The sequence below is a fragment of the Tenrec ecaudatus genome, chromosome 5, assembly GCF_050624435.1.
Source record: "Tenrec ecaudatus isolate mTenEca1 chromosome 5, mTenEca1.hap1, whole genome shotgun sequence".
NCBI lineage: Eukaryota > Metazoa > Chordata > Mammalia > Afrosoricida > Tenrecidae > Tenrec > Tenrec ecaudatus.
This window is the reverse complement of record NC_134534.1, coordinates 164,096,156-164,114,905: the sequence shown is the minus strand read 5'-3', so window position 1 is coordinate 164,114,905 and position 18,750 is coordinate 164,096,156. Positions and strand designations below refer to the sequence as shown.

The window sequence follows — 18,750 nt, the reverse complement described above, 5'->3', positions numbered from 1 at the left end:
TGGGACTTGAGAGGATTAAGAGTGAAGGGGTGGAGTCCAGTCTGTCAATTGGGTCATAGACAATGAGACCTCTGTGTGGATTTGGCCTTCTCTTGAGAATTCTGGGAACTCCTATATTTCCTCCCTGGAGGTGGGAGACACTTTTCTGCTCACTCCCTGAGAGACATTTCTGAGGAGAAGACACACGAAGCTACCCTGAGGCAGTCAGTTTCAGAGCTGATGGAACCACGTGGAGACTCCTGCTAGCACTGACATGCTTACAATGCCACTGGATCCACAAGATTTCCCACGTACTGGTCTGTGAGCTTCCTGTATTCAGCATCATTGCATGTGTTTTGAGAGTCTGAAGAGGGATTTGTAGATTGGTATCAGACATATGGGCTAATATGGGACTTATGGACTTGATCTGAACTTGGCTGAGATGTTTTCTCAATGTTCAATTGCTCTTGTATATAAAGATCTTTCATATACACATATGCATGTCTATGAGTTTGTTTCTGGAGTCTGTCCATACTGACATAATAAGGAACTCATACACCTGATTCATTTTTAAACATCTAGAGAAAAAGCATCCTTATTCAATCTCTATGCTGAGCAAATTATAAGAGAAGTTGGATTATACGGAAAAGGGCATGGTGTCAGGATTGGAGGAAGACTTATGAACAATCTGAGATGTTCAGGTGACACAACCTTTGTTTGCTCAAAGACTTGAAGCACTTGCTCATAACGATCAAGGATTGAAATCTTCAGTATGGATCACGACTCAATGTAAAGAAAACTGGACTAATAGTTAACAACATGATAAACTGAGACAAGACTGAAATGGCCACAGATCTCCTCATGCTTAGATCCACAATCAGTTCTTATGAAAGAAGCAAGCAGGGGATGAACTTACCCATTTCACTGAGTAATTCTGCAGCACAAGCCTTCTTTAAAGTGTTCAAAAGCAAGGATGTCACTCTGAGGACTAAGGTGTGCCTGACCCGAGCCATGGTCTCTCCAATCACCTGTATGGATGTGAAAGTTGGACATTGAAAAAGGAAGACTGAAGAAGTATTCATGCATTTGAATTACAGTAGTGACAAGGAATATTGAAAGTACCCTAGACTACAAATTAACAAAGAACCATGCTTTGTAAAAAGTATAGCCTGAATACTCCTTACAGGCAAGGATGGCAAGACTTTGTTCCATGTACTTTGGACATGTAGTCAGGAGAGACCAGTCCCCTTCCTTTAGTAAACACATCCTCCAGATCCAATATCATCTTATTCTATCTACTATCAGTCATGGTGACTCAAGTGTCTGGCAGTCAGAAACTGTTCTGTTTCACTTGTATGCTCGTGGTTACCTTTCTGAGATTATTTGCTTTGTTCACACCTAGCTTACAGCTGGCTGGGGTGAGTGACATCTAGTCTGGTCATGAAACAATGTATTGTTTTTGTTTTTTGCTGCTGCTGCTGCTGCTGTATCTGAGTAAAGCTGACTCGCTAACACTGATGAGACTGAGCGCTGTGAGTGTTGCAGATGCTATTTATTATGGTAGGGCAGTCAAGATAGTAGAGAGGTCAGGGAGGGTGGGAAACCCTTGTGAAAGGAATTAGAGCTTTGAAAGACAGATCCAAACTAATTCATACGTGGAATGGAAGGAACCCAAGGGGGAAGATCATAAGATGTCTTAAGAGACTGGGTGAATAAGAAAGTCTGGACTTGAACTGTGGAGGGCAAGTTCAAGTGTATCAAGGGATAAGTCTGAAGGAATAGGCTGGGAGCCTGGCCCTAGAAATGAAGCTTTACTCTAATAACTCCTGCTGCCAATAATAGGTGATACTTTATAACCATTTTAAAAATGTATGGAAAACTATCAGTCATATTTTTCATGTAGGGGTCAGAAAGGACGTATAAATACAGGTATAGTTTTAGGAAGTTCCTGAATCTGGGGGAACCCATGGATTTGACTTGAGAAATTATCTAATGTCCATAAGTTATAATGCATAACTTACTTTGTATGCAGAAAACAGGATACCTGGCTAAATGTTCGCACCACAGGTGTTACATGTGTCACGTAACAGGAAAATTAGGTGGCCCAATCCCTGGATGATCCACTTATTCAATAATATTGTCCTGGGGGAGGCTATTAGCATCTCTCTGGTGCCTTCCTCAGCATGTTGAAAAGGTGGCCATAGCTCCAGACAGGGAGCATCCTGGGTGAATTCTCAAATTTCGTCTGGATGCTAGTGACAGAAGCCTGTGGTTCTCTAATGTTAGGTGCCATTGAACCACTTTTGACCCAGAGTGACCTTAAGCACAACAGAACAAAACACCCTCCTCGGGTCCAGTGCCATTCCAACAACTGTCCCTAAGTTTGAGCCCGTTGTCGCAGCCACCATGACAATCCACTGACAATCAAGGGTCTTCCTCTTTTTCACCGCCCTTCTACTTTACAAAAACATCACCAAGGTCTCGTGTCTCCTGATAACGTGTCCAAAGCACGTGAGGTGATGTCGCGCCATCCTTGCCTCTCAGGAGCACAAAGACAGACTTCTTTGTCCTTTTGCCCATTGTCCATGCAATATTCTTTGCTGGCATAATCCACATGTGCTGATTCTCCTTAGATCTTTCTTAATCAATGTCCAAATTTTACATGCCTATGAGATAGTTGAAAATATCATAGCTTGGGTCAGGGACACCTTAGTCCTCAAAATAATAGCCATGTTTTTCAACACCCTAACGAGGTCTTGTGCAGCAAATTTACCCACTGCAACACATCATTTAATCTCTGGACTACTGCTTCCATGAGCATTGATTGGGTTCAAGCAAAACAAAATCTTTTGTCAACTTCAATCTTTTCTCCATTTATCATGATGTTTCCTATTAGTCCAGTTGTACCGATTTCCCTTTTGCTGACATTGAGTTGTACTCCATAGTGAAGATCGCAATCCTTGATGTTCATGGCCAAGTGCTTCAAGCCCACCTCACACTCACCAAGGAAACTTGTGCTGTGTACACATCTCAGTTGTTGACAAGGATTCCTCCAACCTTGATGCCATATTCTTCTTCATATAATCCAGCGTCTCTCATTATTTTCTCCGTATACAGATTAAATATGGTGAGAGGATACAACCCCGATATACACCTTTTCTGATATAAAACCATATGGTATTCCCTTGTTTCATTCACACCACTGCCTCGTGATCCATGTACAAGTTTCACAGAGCACAGTGAAGTGTTCTGTGGAATTCCCATTGTTCTTTGGGAATTCCCATTCCTGCAAGCACAAGCCATACTTGAAAATGTTGTGAAACAATGTGATATGCTATTTGTGTGTATCCTGTGTGTGTGTGTGTGTGCATATTAAGAGACAGGCACATCGCTTCTCTCACATATTCCCCTGACTTTGGCCAGGAGACAACTTATTTGCTCAAAGTATATTGCATGGCTACCCTCAGCCATCAGAGTTGTTGGGAAAGCAGCTTTCCCATCTAAGCCTCATTTGTGGATGTCAGTCTCTGCTGAGTCGGAAGAATGAAAAGAGCAATGGAAACTCAGGGAGGCTGCCTATGGGGTCTGCCACAGTGGGCAAGTACATGATTTATGAAATGCTTTAGTACTTGGTCCACCTATTTTGAATTTGAACATTGAGGTTGAGTCCTTCTTTAAATGGAAACAAATCTGTAAAGAGGAAGTTCTGACAGGTTCCCATAAAAGAAAGGATTGGTTTACACTAGTGCCAACCTTAGAGTTAGTTGGAGACTTACAGAGTGCTGAAAAGTGGCTCCCCAGGAGCATTTTAACAGTCTCTCTACTGACCTCCCATCATTAATTCTAGAAGGATCGTGAGATATATCTTGCTTATTTATTGAATCCTTACACTAAAGAGCCATTTATCTGAAGGATGGAGCGAGGTGTTTATTATTCATGCTTGCATTAATACTGTAAGCTAAGGCGATTGTATATACCTATTTATCCATAAAGGAGCACTTTTTAAAAAGTATTGCTATATCACGAATATTATTTTAAAGACCCAGTTGCATATAAGCCAGAAAAGAGAATAAATTGTATCCTGGAAACCTGGTCTACTCTTTAGTGTTTTGTCTGGTTTAGATGAGAGCCTCTTGGTAAGTTTCTCATGAATTTTGGATATCTTCCAAACTCAAACCAAATTGTCTGCAATTGAGTTGATGCTGAATAACATCTACAGGGCAGAGTAGAACTGCCTCTGTGAGTTTTCAAGACGATTGCTCTTTATGGGAGTAGAAAGCCTCATGTTTCTCCTGAGGAGTGGTTTTGAACTGCTGACTTTGCAGTTAACAGCCCGACACTTCACCGCTTTACCACCAAGACTCCTTCAGAGACCATATATTCCAAAGTATTGATTGATCTAGTAGTCCCGATTTTGTGGGAGATTCTGACCAATAGTAACCAAAGAGCAGTTCTAGAATCAAAGTCAAGTTGCCAGATCAGGTTCTGGAACATAGAAATTTATGCTATGATGAAATTATAAAACTGAAAGTAAATTGTTCAAAATTAGCTGGGCAGGTCAGAGAACTGGCTGAAATCCCGATAAACTAGGAATGTTCCCTGACAAGCCCAGAAGGGTCTTCTCAGAAGTGATTAAGGTAGGGATCTTGAGATAGGGAAGTTATGCTGAATTTTCAAAGGGGTCCCTGAATTCAATCAAATGTCCTTATTAAGAGGGAGGATATGGGATTTGATATGAACCAACAAGGAGATCTCAAAATGTGACCACAGAGTAGAGATGAGATGCTTGCAGCCACAAGTCAAGCAAAGCTGGGGTCTTCAGAAGGTGGAAGAAAGAAAGACCGCTCGCCTAGAGCCTCCAGGGGGAGCACAGCCCTGCCAACACCTGATTTTGACCCAGTGATGTGCTGCCAGTGCTGGCCTCCAGAGCCGTGGGAGAATAAATCAGATGCTTGCAGCCATCCAAGTCTGTGGTCAGTTGTAACATCAGCCACATGAAACTCATTCGAGGCGTAATGCTTTGGGAAGAAGAGATGCTGTCAGCACAGGTGCACCAATGAAACAGATGAGGACCACATTGGTTGTCTTCTCCTTCTCCTGCCCCTTCACTGACGGGAAGGAATGGAAACTCTCTCATAGTAAGGGTTATATTGGTGGCTTTCAACATCTAAGGGGGAGAGATCATTCTTATCTCTAACTTCAACTTAATTCCTTTTTTTATTCTGTGTATGTATTCACATTAAAAAGATACAAACTCTACTTAAGATTTGTACAAAATGAATACAAACAGGGAAATTAAATGCGGAACATTTAAAAAATAAGATTTAAATGAAAAGCATGTGGTATGTGAGTAGATGTTGTTTGCATCATTATGAAAAATCACTGCCTTAAAGTATGCATATCTTGTGTTTGCTATTCGGGCATAGGTATTTTGAGTTATCTGTGCTTATCTTACCATGTATTTTGTGAAGGGTTGTTTCACCCACCATTTTTCCCCTTTAGAAAATGCTTCACATCTTTCTTTTTACGGGAAACTGAGGTCCTATGGGAAGATCAAAGTGTCGAACTTGGCATTAGTGCTTTGTGAAGACCTGCAAGCTCAAGCACGAAAATCAAGTACAAATATATGCTTATGATCAGAATATGACGTTATAAAATTTAAAAATAAATAAAAATATATTGAATTAAGAACAAATAATGGTAATGATATTTCTCTCATACTAACATGTCTACATCCAGTTGTCAGATAATACTTCTTTTAGTCATTTCTGGTTTGAGTTCTTCCTTGTGAGATTCGTGAGAGTACACCTACAGGTTAATAATCACATTTCTGTGCTCACTTACATTTCCTCCCACTTCCTTTTCTTCATCCGGAGTTATATGAAGCTATAAAGTTATTTTAATTCTTCCATATACTTATTTCATAACTTTTTATAAACATCCTCTGTGTACATTTCTTCTTGCATTCACTTTAAATGTACAGCTCTACTCCCAGTAAGTGACATTGACTACTGACACGCACAAAAGCCTGCCTCCTAAATCTCACCACCCTGCCTCCAACATTTTTTCTCATCTTTGATATATGTTCAACTTCTTTTTTTATTTATTAAACTCTTGTATGAACTTATATGACCTTTAAAATCATATGACCTTTAAAAATCCCTAGGAGAGTATTAAAGATCCCCAGGTGACTCTTATGTTTACATTTTGGATCTTGTGAGAGTACAGACATATATGTATATATATACACATACACACATATACTCAGTAATGGGTCAAGCCTGAACACACCTGCTCAAAGCCTGAATTGGAAATGAGGTTAGTCTCACTAAGTCAACACTTACCTTTGGAGAAGTCACCTAATCCCTCAATAGCTCCGGTTTACCTTTTGTAAAATTATTTTCCTTCCTATTGCTACTATGAGTTAGGCACTGCACTCTTAACTGTTAAGGTTGGTGATTCACACCCAGTTGCCAGTCCATGGGAGACAGATTGGCTGCTTCTTCTTGTAGAGATATATAGTCTATAGAGTCACTGTGAGTCAGCATGTGTCAGTGCGTATTTCCTCCTCGTACTGAGTCAATCTGTAGGCTAGGAAAATCATGGGGGAAGCTGGATTGGATGATGAAGAACATGGCTTCCGGATGGGGGAAAGGCGTATGAATGAGCTTTCACATTCAGATGACAGGACCTTGCTTGCTGAAAATAAGGAGAACTTGAAGCACTTGCTGATCAAGATCAAGGATTGCAGCCTTCCTTACTCAGGTTATAACTTAATGTAAAGGCAACAAAAGTTCCCCCAAGTGGACCAATAAGTAACATCATGATAAATAGATGGGGGCGGGGGGGAGTGAAGTTGTCAAGGATTTCACCTTGTTTGGATCCACAGTCGGTATTGATGGAAGCAACACTAAGGAGATCAAATGACACATTGCATTGGGTAAATCACACAAGACCTCTTTAAAATGCTGTCAAGCAAGGTTGTTTCTTTGCTTTGTGCCTGGCCCAAGCCATGTGACCTTCCACCCCTTCATCTGCATTGAATAATGAAGACTGAGAAGAATTGATACTTTGAGTGACAGGGCTGCAAAGAGTAGTGAAAGCACCATGGACCGCCCAAAGAACGAGCAAATCTGTCTGAAGAAGTACAGCCAGAATGCTCCTGAGAAGCCAGTGTAGTAAGACGTAATCGCACGCACTTTGAACATGTCTGGAGAGACCAGGCCGTGGAAAAGGCCACTGTGCTGGTGAAGCAGAGGGACAGCACAAAAAAGAGGATATGACAATGACTCACGTAACGATTGTGACATGGCACAGGACTGGGCAGTGTTTCCCTTTGTGGTTCACAGGGTCTTTGTGCGTTGGAACCAACTCCACCACACTAACTACAGCAAGGACTCGAGTCAGAATTGACTCAATGGCAGCGTGTTTGGGTTTGTTTCTCAGAGAGATCACTAGTGACTGTGAGCGGCAACGTACTGTGAAGGCTGTCAAACACGCTAGAGGTGTAAGTGATTCTAATCGCTACAAAGCAGAACAAAGCGGGGAGTTCTTACTAATATAGGTAGGTTTGGTTACCAAATTGACTTCAACAGTTAATCCAGATTGTCAGAGATTTAAGTCACCACAAGAGGGCGTGCTTCAGATGCAGCACTAGTCCACCTGGGGATTGTGGTTAGCTGTCTTTGAAATAACTCCAACTCAGAGCAACTTCGTACACAACGGAATGAAATGCTGCTTGATCCTCACAACTGCCAGTCTGTGCGAGCTCCTGGCTTGAGCTTGTCATTGTGCCTGTCCATCTTACCTAGGGTCTCTCTTGCTGATGCTGACCCTCTACTTCACCAATCATGATATCCTAATGTACTTTTATGAACCATACATTTTAGTTGGTTGGTTTAAGTAACTATTTCAAAGATGATTTCCAGGCATTTCTTTCTATTCCATCTCGATCTGGGAGCTTCTTTGAAACTTTCGCACCATGGATGACCCAGTATTTGAAATACTGGCATAGTTTCCAGCATTATAGCCACATGCAAGCCACCATCGTATAGCAAATTGACAGATAAGTTATGCAAATCCATTTTAGGGATTTATTTCAAATTTTAAAAGCCTCTCAACAAGGGATCCAAAATATTCTCCAATAATATTTTCTTCTATTTTAACACTACAATTAGTTAACAAATATGCAAGTAAGAGATTCTTGGCGCTTTGCATTATATACTGGCCCATACCCTACATCACTGTAGATCACAGCATGCCGCTCATACAGTTACGGACTTTCAACAGAATGCCACGCTAGTTACAAATGATACCTGATTACCTATAATCTATCAGATTAAGGGGCTGCAGAAGACTTCACTTATCAAAAAAAATCTATCACTGAGTCAATTACAACTCATAGAGGCCCATTAATAGGGTTTCAGAGGCTATAAATCTCTCCAGGAACAGACAGTTTCATCGGTCTTTCCAGAAGGTGCTGAATGGATTTGAACCACCAACCTTGCAGTTAGAAATTCAAAGCTTGTACCACCAGACCTCAGCACACTCACATAGTGACCCTATAGAGCAGAGTAGAATTGCCCCTTAGTGTTTACAAGATTGCAGATGTTACCACAGTAAAAAATCTCATCTTTCTCCCCACTAATAGCTGCTAGGTTTAAACTGCTGCCCTTGCCATTAGAACCACAGTGCGTAACCCACTGTGTTACCTTCTCAAGAGGCCCCAAATCCCTTTTGGATAAAATCCAAAGTATTAAAGATGCTGGCTTCTTCATGCATCTCCAACTCTATGTTGAATGGTTGGGCACAAAACTGAGGCTGCTTTTGTTGTTATCATTCTCAATGTGACAAAGGGGCTTGCAATTATAGAGTAGGAGCAAATGGGTTTGAAAAAGAACTAATTAGAAACTAAAATATCATCCAACATTTTAAAATGCAGCAGATGAGCCAAAATACAAGCTAGACATGTGAAAGAAAAATTTAATGAAGTAAGAAAATCTACTTGAAGAAATTTCCCAAGTGTTCCAAAGAGACAGAAAGATGGAAAATATGGGGGGAATTAGTTATGGATATGAAGATTAGAACTAGAAGCTGCCACACGCAGCCAACTGGAATTCTGGAAGGAAGAATGTTAAAATATACCAAGAGAACTTCGCTTCCTTCTCAGCTACTTCCAATGCATGTTCTTTGTCTTAGAGAGGCCCTCACTGGCACAGCTCCCTGGGCCCTCCATGCTTTGAAACGCTTCCTGGGTTGAATGTTCTGCTTGTATGCCTGACAGCAGGATCTTTCCCCCAGACAGCCTTTCTGAAGTTAACGTTCTCAGTCTCCAGTCCAATGTTTGGGTTGTGGTTGGTCAGCTTCTTCTAGCACAGCTCCTCCTCTGTGTGCTGCTAACTTTGCCTCTGGCTAACTGCTGGGGGGGTGAGAGGGGGGCCTTCTTTCAGGAGGTTGAAGGTCTTTCCATGTTTCTGCTTTTGAGCTCAGCTGGAACAGGGCCGTGCGTCTGCTGATTGAAGATTCTCCAGAATGTTTTGGGATCCTTGAAAGTATGCATAAATGAATTGCTTCTTCTCAACAGATCCTGAGTTCCAGATAGTTCACTGTCAACTCCAGAACGTGGCTCAACTAATTATGGACGATCAAGGATCCCCGTTTGAATGGAGCACTTCAAAAATGTGTTTTCCTCATGCGCAGTACTGTTTGCTGTTTTAGCTGTTTGAGAGCACAGTGTAGGGGTTTGAACCACATTCACAGGGGTGGACCCCGGTACCTCTGTTAGCTTTCCAAGTGTCCTAATCGCCCGGCCTATGTCTCTGTTATTCACTTCTTGTGCCCCTGCATCCGCCTCCACCTCTGGTCACTCCGAATCTATTTTCAGCCTCTATGATTTTGTCATTTTAGATATTTCAGATGGCTAGGATAATAGCATATGTCCTTTTATCACTGACTCCGCATAATGTATTTCATAATGCGTCCATTTAATAGCACGGGGTGGAACTTGCACTTTATGGCCGCACAGTATAGGCTGAGCCACACTGTGCTCTCATCTGCTGGTGAACGTAAGTTGTTTTCAATTTGGACTATTATTAATAATGCTGAAACCGACAATGGCATGCAATACTTTAATCCTTTCAGTCTTAATTTTCTGCTTTGTTTGTTTATTTGTGGAGGATAGGACTGAGTGAATTTCTGTGACATATGGTAATTCTGTTTAATTTTTTGAGAAACCACGAAATTACTTTCACAGCAGCTACACCATCAGCAATGCACGAAGACTCTGATTTCATGACATCTTCACCAACACATGCCCTTTCCATTTTTCTAATCCTAACCAGCCCAGTAGGTGTGAGGTAGTATCTCATTGCCGTTTTGATTTGCACTTTAGTGAATAATAATGTTGAGCATCTTCTTATGTACTTTTTGGCCATCTGCATACCTTCTTTGTATAAATGTCATTTCATGTAGTGAATGTTTTGAAAGTCAATCATTTGTCTTTTAGCTGTTGGCTCATTGGAGCTCCTTATGCATGTGAACTGAGTATTTCTATAGTATATTTCTTACTGCTCCCGCCACAACTTGTCCTAAATAAAAGTCTCATGATAAATGTTAAAATACCTTTACGTCATATGAGCAACATTTAAAAATACGTTTTATAATGAATCAAATTTCTCATTGCCACCGCGTCTATTCCTACTGATGGTGCCTTTATAGGGCAGAGTATAATGAACCCTGTTGGTTTCTGAGGCAGGGGAACAGAAAGCCTCCTCTGTTCCCTACGAGGAGGCAGTAGGTTCGAATTGATTGCCTTGTGGTTAGCAGCCCAGTGTGTAACCTACTGCCCCACCTGGGCTCCTTTGAGTGAGAAGACAAGATTTCATAAAAATCAAAATTTCCTGAAAGGCCTTAAGGTACATTTCCATCCCTAGCTCACTGTTGGCTTAGATGGAAATCTTGCATTCTTTGCTCAGTAGAAATGTGGATCACTCAAAATGTGGAATGAGAATCATTCCTGGTGTTATGAAGTTTTGTGAAATTATTTTCAATCACCTCCTATGCACATGAAAGTTGGGCATTGAATAGGAAGACTGAAGAAGATTCGATTCATTTGAATTATGGTGCTGCAGAAGAATATTGAAAGTTTCACGGACTGCCAAAAGAACAAACAGATCTGTCCTGGATGATTTTTAGCCAGAAGGCTTCGTAGAGTGAAGAATAGGGAGACTTCACCTCATGTGCTTTGGATCTATTGTCAAGATATACCTGTACCTGGTGAAGGACGGCATGCTTGGCAAAGTAGAGGGGCAGCAAAAGAGAAAAAAAAGGTGGGGAGACCTTTGACAAGATGGATTGACAGTGTCTGCACCGATGGTCTCAACCATCAGACCAAGGTGAAGGTGGCATGGGACCAGGCCTGGTTCCAGTCTGTTGTACAAAGGGCTGCTATGAGTCAGAACCAACTCTACGGCATCTCCAACAACAAGAGTGGTTGTTTAATGATCATATAGGAGGTATGTCTTGGAAGTTTTTGTATGTGTTCATTACTTGGTCACAGTATAACTTTACTAGATTTGGGTAAAGTAACCTTCAAATATTCATAGTCTGATTCCCATACTGAGAAGTACCCTGCTCTAAGTCCTGAGTCTATTTCCAAGATGGTTTACATCTCAGATCAGAAGATGTTAGACCAGCGGTTCTTAACCTTCTGATGCTGTGACCCTTTAATACAGTTCCTCATGTTGTGGTTACCCCCCCCAACCATAAAATTATTTTCATTGCTACTTCATAACTGTAATTTTGCTATTGTTATGAACTGGGTGACCACTGTGAAAGGGTCGTTTGGGTCCCAAAGGGGTCGCGACCCACAGGTTGAGAACCACTGTCTTGGACAAGGCTTTTGATTTGGCTTGACATGGTTTACTTAGAACCCAGGATAGCTGCCTGGAGACACCTGCCTGAATATACAGCTGCCAACACTGGTGTCATTTTGAAATTTTCAGATTACTTTTACAGGCATTAATCCGACTTGATGTTAAAAAAGAAAAAATAGCAGCAGAGTAGCATATGATTTTTCTGTCACCCCAGTAATCTATAACTTACAAAGAGTCCAAAAGAAAAATGTGCAAAATAGATGTAATAAAAATTGATGTCACAGATTAAGAAGAAGCTGCAGGGATTTCACTCAGATATTATTTATTCCTATTTTATGATATAAGTCTAATAATTTCTTGTGCTGTTTGATCAGCGTGCCACAGGTTTAGGAAGAGAAAACTGCAAGAGTCAGAAGGGTACTTTTGTGCAGGAGCACAGAGATAGCAGAAGACGTAAAGGCTGGCGGTGTGAAGTTGAACAGAGACGCAAACATTCAAAAACACTACATACGAGGGAGTCATGCTGCGGAGCACCTACACATTCCTACCCGCCTAGGATACCACTGCATAAAAGTTTAACATGAAACTTACTTCATAAAGATCCTGAGCCCTCAAGACAAGTGTAATTGCATTTAGCATTCTCTGTCTAAGAGGGCTGGGAATCGACCAAGCATTTCGTGCAGTGTCCATTACAGATGGTTCAAGGAAGACAGTGAGTGTCTCAGGTTTCTGAGGTGCATGTACTTATTGACGTTAACAGCCAGGGTGCTTTTATGGCCTGGCCCTGGCATACTTTCTCTCATAGCGGAGCCTCCTAGGGTCAGGCATCCTGCCGGCTTCTTTGTAGGTCTTTGTACTTTCAAAGCAGATAAATGGATTTTTGTACCTCTAATGGACAAATCCTTTCCCAAAAAGGTATAACACCCCGAAAGCTTTGACTTCTCGAAATAGGCTCAAAGCTGCCAGGTTTTAAAAGTCCTTTCCACTACTATCATTAACTAACCATTTCTTTTGGGGGTGGAATTTTAATATCTTCATAGGCTTATCCCCTATACTTACAGTTCAGTATGAAACCTGGCAGCTTGAACACAGACATGTCGGGAAGATTGCCTCTAAGTACGAACAAATTTATGACCAAGAGAAAGCCAATGACAAATAAAGCATCCAGGGAGAAAACCTCTAAGAAATACCTCATTTGTCTTTGAATATAACACTGTCTACAGTTAGTGGCATTTAATAAATACTTAATGAATAATTGATTATATGATATAGTTGATTTTCCTTCTGGATCTATATCTCCTCCCCTCTTTACCATCCCTGCTTTCCACACGGGACGATGTTCGCTCCTAGTTATCCAATAGTGAATCTACCGTGCTCCCAGCTCATAAACTACCCTTGAAACAGTAATTTCCCTCCAAACCTAAGATAAGCAATTGTGTAGGTGTGGCAAGTAGAGGGGGAGTTTTTAGTGAATAATGATCTCCCAAGCACAAGTTTAATAGTTGAGTTAGTAACAAAAGGTCTGACTGGCTATCGTGCACTTTTTCTTTATCGAAGTCATATGGTTTACCATGCAACTACTTTGGAGTGGTGATGAATGACTTGTGGTTCTTTCTTCGCAACCTCTCTGACCCCACCATAATATAAATAAATACAAAGTTTACTTATTTGCCTCGTTCTTTTCTAGTGGAAGATAACAGCCTGTCTCAAAAGAAGAAGGTGACTGTGGAAGATCTATTCAGTGACGATTTCAAAATCCACGACCCTGAAGCTAAATGGATAAGTGGTAAGTCCAGAGGCCTGTGTGCACGTGAGAAACCATTCCCACAGCTTGTAACTTTTCCAGAGTTGGGGGTTTCCTAGTTGGTCTCTCTTAAATTCTCTCTTTGGCTGTAGTCTAGATCAAGAGAGCTTTTACTGTGACAATCATCCTATTCTCAATCTAAGAAAGTGCAATGCTGGTAAAATTGAGCATTTCTGTGAATGTGTGTGTATGTGTGTGTGGGGGGGGTGTTCTTATGTCACAGACATCAATCAGCAGAGGAGGAGGCTTTCTTTCTGCCATCACCTCCCCAAGTCTTTACTTCTCGCAATTAGAGCTATACATCGTTGCTAAGCAACAGCAGTGAGTCCGTGCCACAGATGAGCCTTCCTTCCTTCTCCATTTGGGTTCTCCTTGCTTTCACTGTCCACAAGCGAGAGGCCACAAGTGGTTAAAAAGACTCCTGAAGGAGACTGCCAACCGCGTCCTATGGGAACCAGTGGAACCAGGTGCACACATACAGAAAAAAAAGTCATTTCTCTTTTAAATACTCCTCATAAAATCGAGGTTACTTATTATGGTGAGTTTTTGTAAACATAAAAAAATAGGAATGAAGAAAATAGAAGCCAAGTGGGTTCTTTTTGTTAGTGGCTCCTGAGATAGCCCCTGCTGCCTGGCAGCACCGTGGAAGAAACTCTGTCTGGTCCTACATGAGTTTCATCATCAGTTGGTGATTCAGGGCGTGTTTAGCTAGATCTTTAGACCTTCCATCTCGGTCCATCGCAGCCTGCAAGCTCCAGGAAATCTGTTCAGCATCATAGGACCATGCAAGTCTTCTCTAGCTTCTATAACTATAACCATCTGGACGGCTGCAGGACAATGACATTAATTAACCTCGTTCAACCACCTCGTTCAACTACCTCTGAACCATGAATCCATGAATCTGAGTCAAAAAGCACATGTTCAGAAAACCTTTTGTTGGCATCAGAGTTACCCCCCCACCCCCCAAAATTGTTCAGAACATAACCAGTGCCCTCAACTTAAGTCCAGAACAGTTTTGAGTTCCTTTGTGGAAGAAGAGCTGTAAAGGAATGCTCGAGCGTCCCGCAGGGCACGATTGCATAGCTCTTGAGCCCTCCTGCAGGAGGACACCTCCTGTTATCTCCGGCACTCCTGTGCACATTCAGCTTCAGCATGGTGGGATGCCCTGGAGAATTGCCCATCAGGTCCAAGAGCCTTCCTTGCGAAAGGCGTGGCTCAAATACTTGCTTGTTAATACATGAGGTGCCCCGAGAGCTTGCGTGCTTTCTCTGAAGTCAGAGAACGGATGGGTGCCAAATCTGTGGCTCCCGGGTCAGTGCTCTTCCCACTGCATGGTTTGTTGAGTGACTGGGTGTCACTGTGGTTTGGGCCAGCAGACTGCTTCTGAAATGCTTTCATGCTTCACACACTCAAAAATCAATGAGCAATGACTCTTCTCCTTTAGTCTTCTACCTGGGGGATGGGGACAGCTTCTCGTTTGTCTTCTGCTCTGGTTTCAGATTTAATCTCTGACCTTTGGAGGAGCTCATTTAACATGGAAAGAAATAGATGGATCTCAGAGGGATGTATTAGATAAAAGAGCATCAGCCTGAAATGAGAAAGGATTTTGTGACTACTGATAGAGGACACACGGAATTAAAAACAAAACCAAACAAGCAGCTATAGCAAAGGTCTGCTTTCTTTGACTCAAGAATTAGTTTTATGTTTTGTTTTGTGCCTGACCTAGCATTTGCTCAAGGTTTGTGTTTACCTGTTGTCCAGGTACCTATGTGTGATACACCTATGTCGTGCTCTGGGTCAGTCCGTGGGAATAAGACTGTATTACTCTCCTAAGGTACAGAACTCTGCTGGAGCCGTTGGGTAAGCCCTAGTCTGCTAAGTATAAGGTTGACAGAGTCCAGCTCCAGGAGAGTTGCTCTGGATACCTGAAGGAGGGGTGGAGTCGGCAAACACAGACGGGGCAGACATGAGAGATATGCTGGTGGAAGCAATCTCTGCTGAGTTCTTCCAAACAGCTGTATTTATACCATAAAAAGTTTTGCAGAGCACTACATAAAAACAATGCCTGAGGATTAACTCCAAAACCACCCTTGTTTCCACTACAACCTGATAAAAGACCATTATAAGGTCTGTACTTTTTTTTATCACTTTCCGTCCTCTTCCTGGTTCTTTCCCCCTGTACTGTTTGTCTTATACGCCACATGCTATTCTTGATTGAGGGGTTCAGAAAATTTTGCTAGACTCCTATCCTACTCACTGCCCTATTTTTTGCTCACAATGCTTCTGTCCTGGTTGACTAACTTAACATAATGAAACTACTTCATGTACTACTTCAAAGCCTAATATCTACAAGCAGAGTTAAATGCTTCTCAGAGTTAAATATTTTCCTTTACAAACTTTCCCATGGTAACTGTTTCATTGTCTACCTATGACTCTTTTATTTTTTGCACTCCTGAGGCACCATGGGGAGGCAAACCATCCAATTATTTGCCAAAGACTTAATATTTCTCCTTTTACATGTTTTCTGTTAATGTTAACCCTTCTCTCTCCTTCTATGTAAGCCCCTGTCCCAGGTAAAGGGGCATCAGTTGGGGGAGTCAGTGTGTAAGGTCTTCTATATTGGGGAGGCCAAAAGCTTCTCCCACTATCTAATCTGAATGGAACCAGGGTTTTACGGTGGGTTTCATTTTCTCCTCTGACCTCAACTTTGGGGTTTCTTCCTCACTCAATTCCCATATAACCTCCTCAGAATTCCCAAAGATGTCTCGCTGTCTAAGTCTCTCCAATGCCTCAGTTCAGGAAAGCCCTGTCATATTGAAGCAAGTTTTAGATCTGCTTCCATTCGTACTTCTCAAGACTGCCCTCGCATCTGCTCCAGGTGTAGTAAACATGACAAGGCACAGAATTCCCAAGAATGAATTCAACAACAGCAAATAGTTGAGGGATGTTGGAAACCCTCTCTTGGAAGCTCTCCTCTGCAGAAACTCCTTCCACCAGGCTGCAGCTTTGCTAGATAGCTTGGCTGGGATGCCTCCCAACTTCTCCCCCCTTTTTATTATTTTTCAAATGAAGCCTTTGGATTTCTGTCTGCACTGAGCATAAACTGCAGAAAGTCAATTGGAAGAAAGCGAACAAGAAGAAGTATTATCAAAGTGCAACTCCCAGATTAACAAAAATTGATAACCAGGAAGACTTTCTTGTAACATACTCATATTTTTTCTAACAAAGATTTGGCCACTTCTGAAGCTGGTAGTACAGAGCTTCCAGAGTGACTGATCGCTGTTATACTGGCGTGTAAAGAGGCTAAATCTAAAGAAATGTCTGAATGGTTCCATACTCCCAAAACATGATTCTTCACCTTTTCCCATGGGACTTCTGATTCACTGTAAATTAAAGGGATGATACAGACCCATTTAAACTGTGAGTGACATCTATTCATCATTGTAGTTTTTAAAGCCTGAATCTGATCACCCACCCATACTACTGCCTCTTCTAAGGCACTAACTCGTGTGTCAAGTTTTTGATCAATGTTTGCTTGTGTCATTTAGGCTATGGTAACATTTTTGGTGAATTCATCAACATGTTCAGCAGTATGTACTTCTTGGACCAAAGCTACAGCAGAGGCGGTCAAAGAACCTATAATAGCAAATAAGGCTAAAATTAAAGAGGCATCAAATCTTCTTTTTCTTTGCAAAATATCTGACATTAACTGTAAGGCATGTAGTCCCATATCATCATACCAAGGGGTATCCAGTTTTAAAAGCAACATAACATAAGGGGGTTGTTGAACAATGACAAAAGAAGTTATATTCAAATGAGAATAAATACAATTGGTTAAAGCACACTTTTTTACAATGAGTAACAAAGACCCCATTATTTTCACATATATCCAATGTGCCCAAATCACCAGGATATAGAACAGCAAAGGGGGAGCACACGCAAGCTTGAAGGGCTCTGTATCTGTTCTCTTTCTGGGGTCTTTTTAGACCAGCAGTTGGGTAGCCGTAAAGAGCCTCCACAAAGATGTTTGAACTAGTGCACCATTGGAATTGAGAAAGGTCACAACAGGAGAAAGCCAGCCTGGGGTTAACCACCTGGCCAAAGGCTCAGGAGTGGGCAAATCAGCATCAGACCAATTAAATCCAGTACTCAGTTTGACTAAATCGCAGTAAGCGTCAGCGGGAGATGTAATGGAATAATTATACACATACAAATCTGTGCGATTTAAAGGATGCTTGACGCCTTTTCTGTCTGATGTGGCTCCCACAATGGCACAATCATGCCAATTTGGAAATCCTGTTTTCCTGTTGACAGCAAACCCACTATCATCGGCTTCTGGATAAGGGCCACGCCCAGGAATTTGATCAGGAGGTAAAGTAGAAGTAATGAATTTAAAATCTGGAAAGGGGGGAATTATAAGTGCTAACATCCAAAGATGTCTCTGCTGGGCTCTAGTAACAGGGGAGTCTGTGACCAGAGTTCTAATCCCCAGTGACACACAAGGCCCTGGAGGTGGTGTGTGAAGATGGGATCCGCAAATAGGCAGGGAACTATTACCCCTGTAGGTAACGTTATATGAACTTTTAGGGTTAATAAAGGCGCTTGAGTGACCCCTCCCCCCCCCACCTCCCAGGAGGACAGAATCATTTGTTAAAAAAATGGCGCTTTGGGTGTTTCCCAGGTGACAGGGTGCAAAACAGGAGGTTGAGGTATGCATGACCAATAGGCTTCAGCTGCAACTAATCCTGAGAATAATACCTGGCACGTGATCGCTGCTGGCATAGCGATATAAACAACCTCAGGGGAGGGTGCCGCTCCTTGTGGAGCTTCTTCAGATGTCTGCAAGTCAGCGGGAAGACAGTGCGGGTGGAGAGGGTGCGCGGTGACGAATAGGCCCAGGCCCAGATTCTCTAGGACCTGGCTGAAGAGACAGACGCTGGAAAGGAGAAGCCAAGGAGGGAATTGCGCCTCCCGTGAGGGGACGAGACGAATAGCGCGCTGGGTGTTAGTTGGAGGAGCTGGACACGGAGCCTGTCGAAATCATCAGGAGAGGACTCAGTGGTTTCCAAGTAGCAGGTGACACTGCTGTAAGGC

The 18,750-nt window shown here is 42.1% G+C and overlaps 1 protein-coding gene across 1 annotated transcript in view; it reads left to right on the top strand.

The window, feature by feature from the left end:
- The window catches only part of DPP6 (dipeptidyl peptidase like 6), an 890,123-nt gene that overhangs the window by 418,677 nt on the left and 452,696 nt on the right, over positions 1–18,750 (top strand). Inside the window, exon 3 of the mRNA XM_075550777.1 lies at positions 13,540–13,638. Coding sequence (XP_075406892.1) covers positions 13,540–13,638 — 99 coding nt within the window. The remainder of the gene's footprint in view (positions 1–13,539; positions 13,639–18,750) is intronic.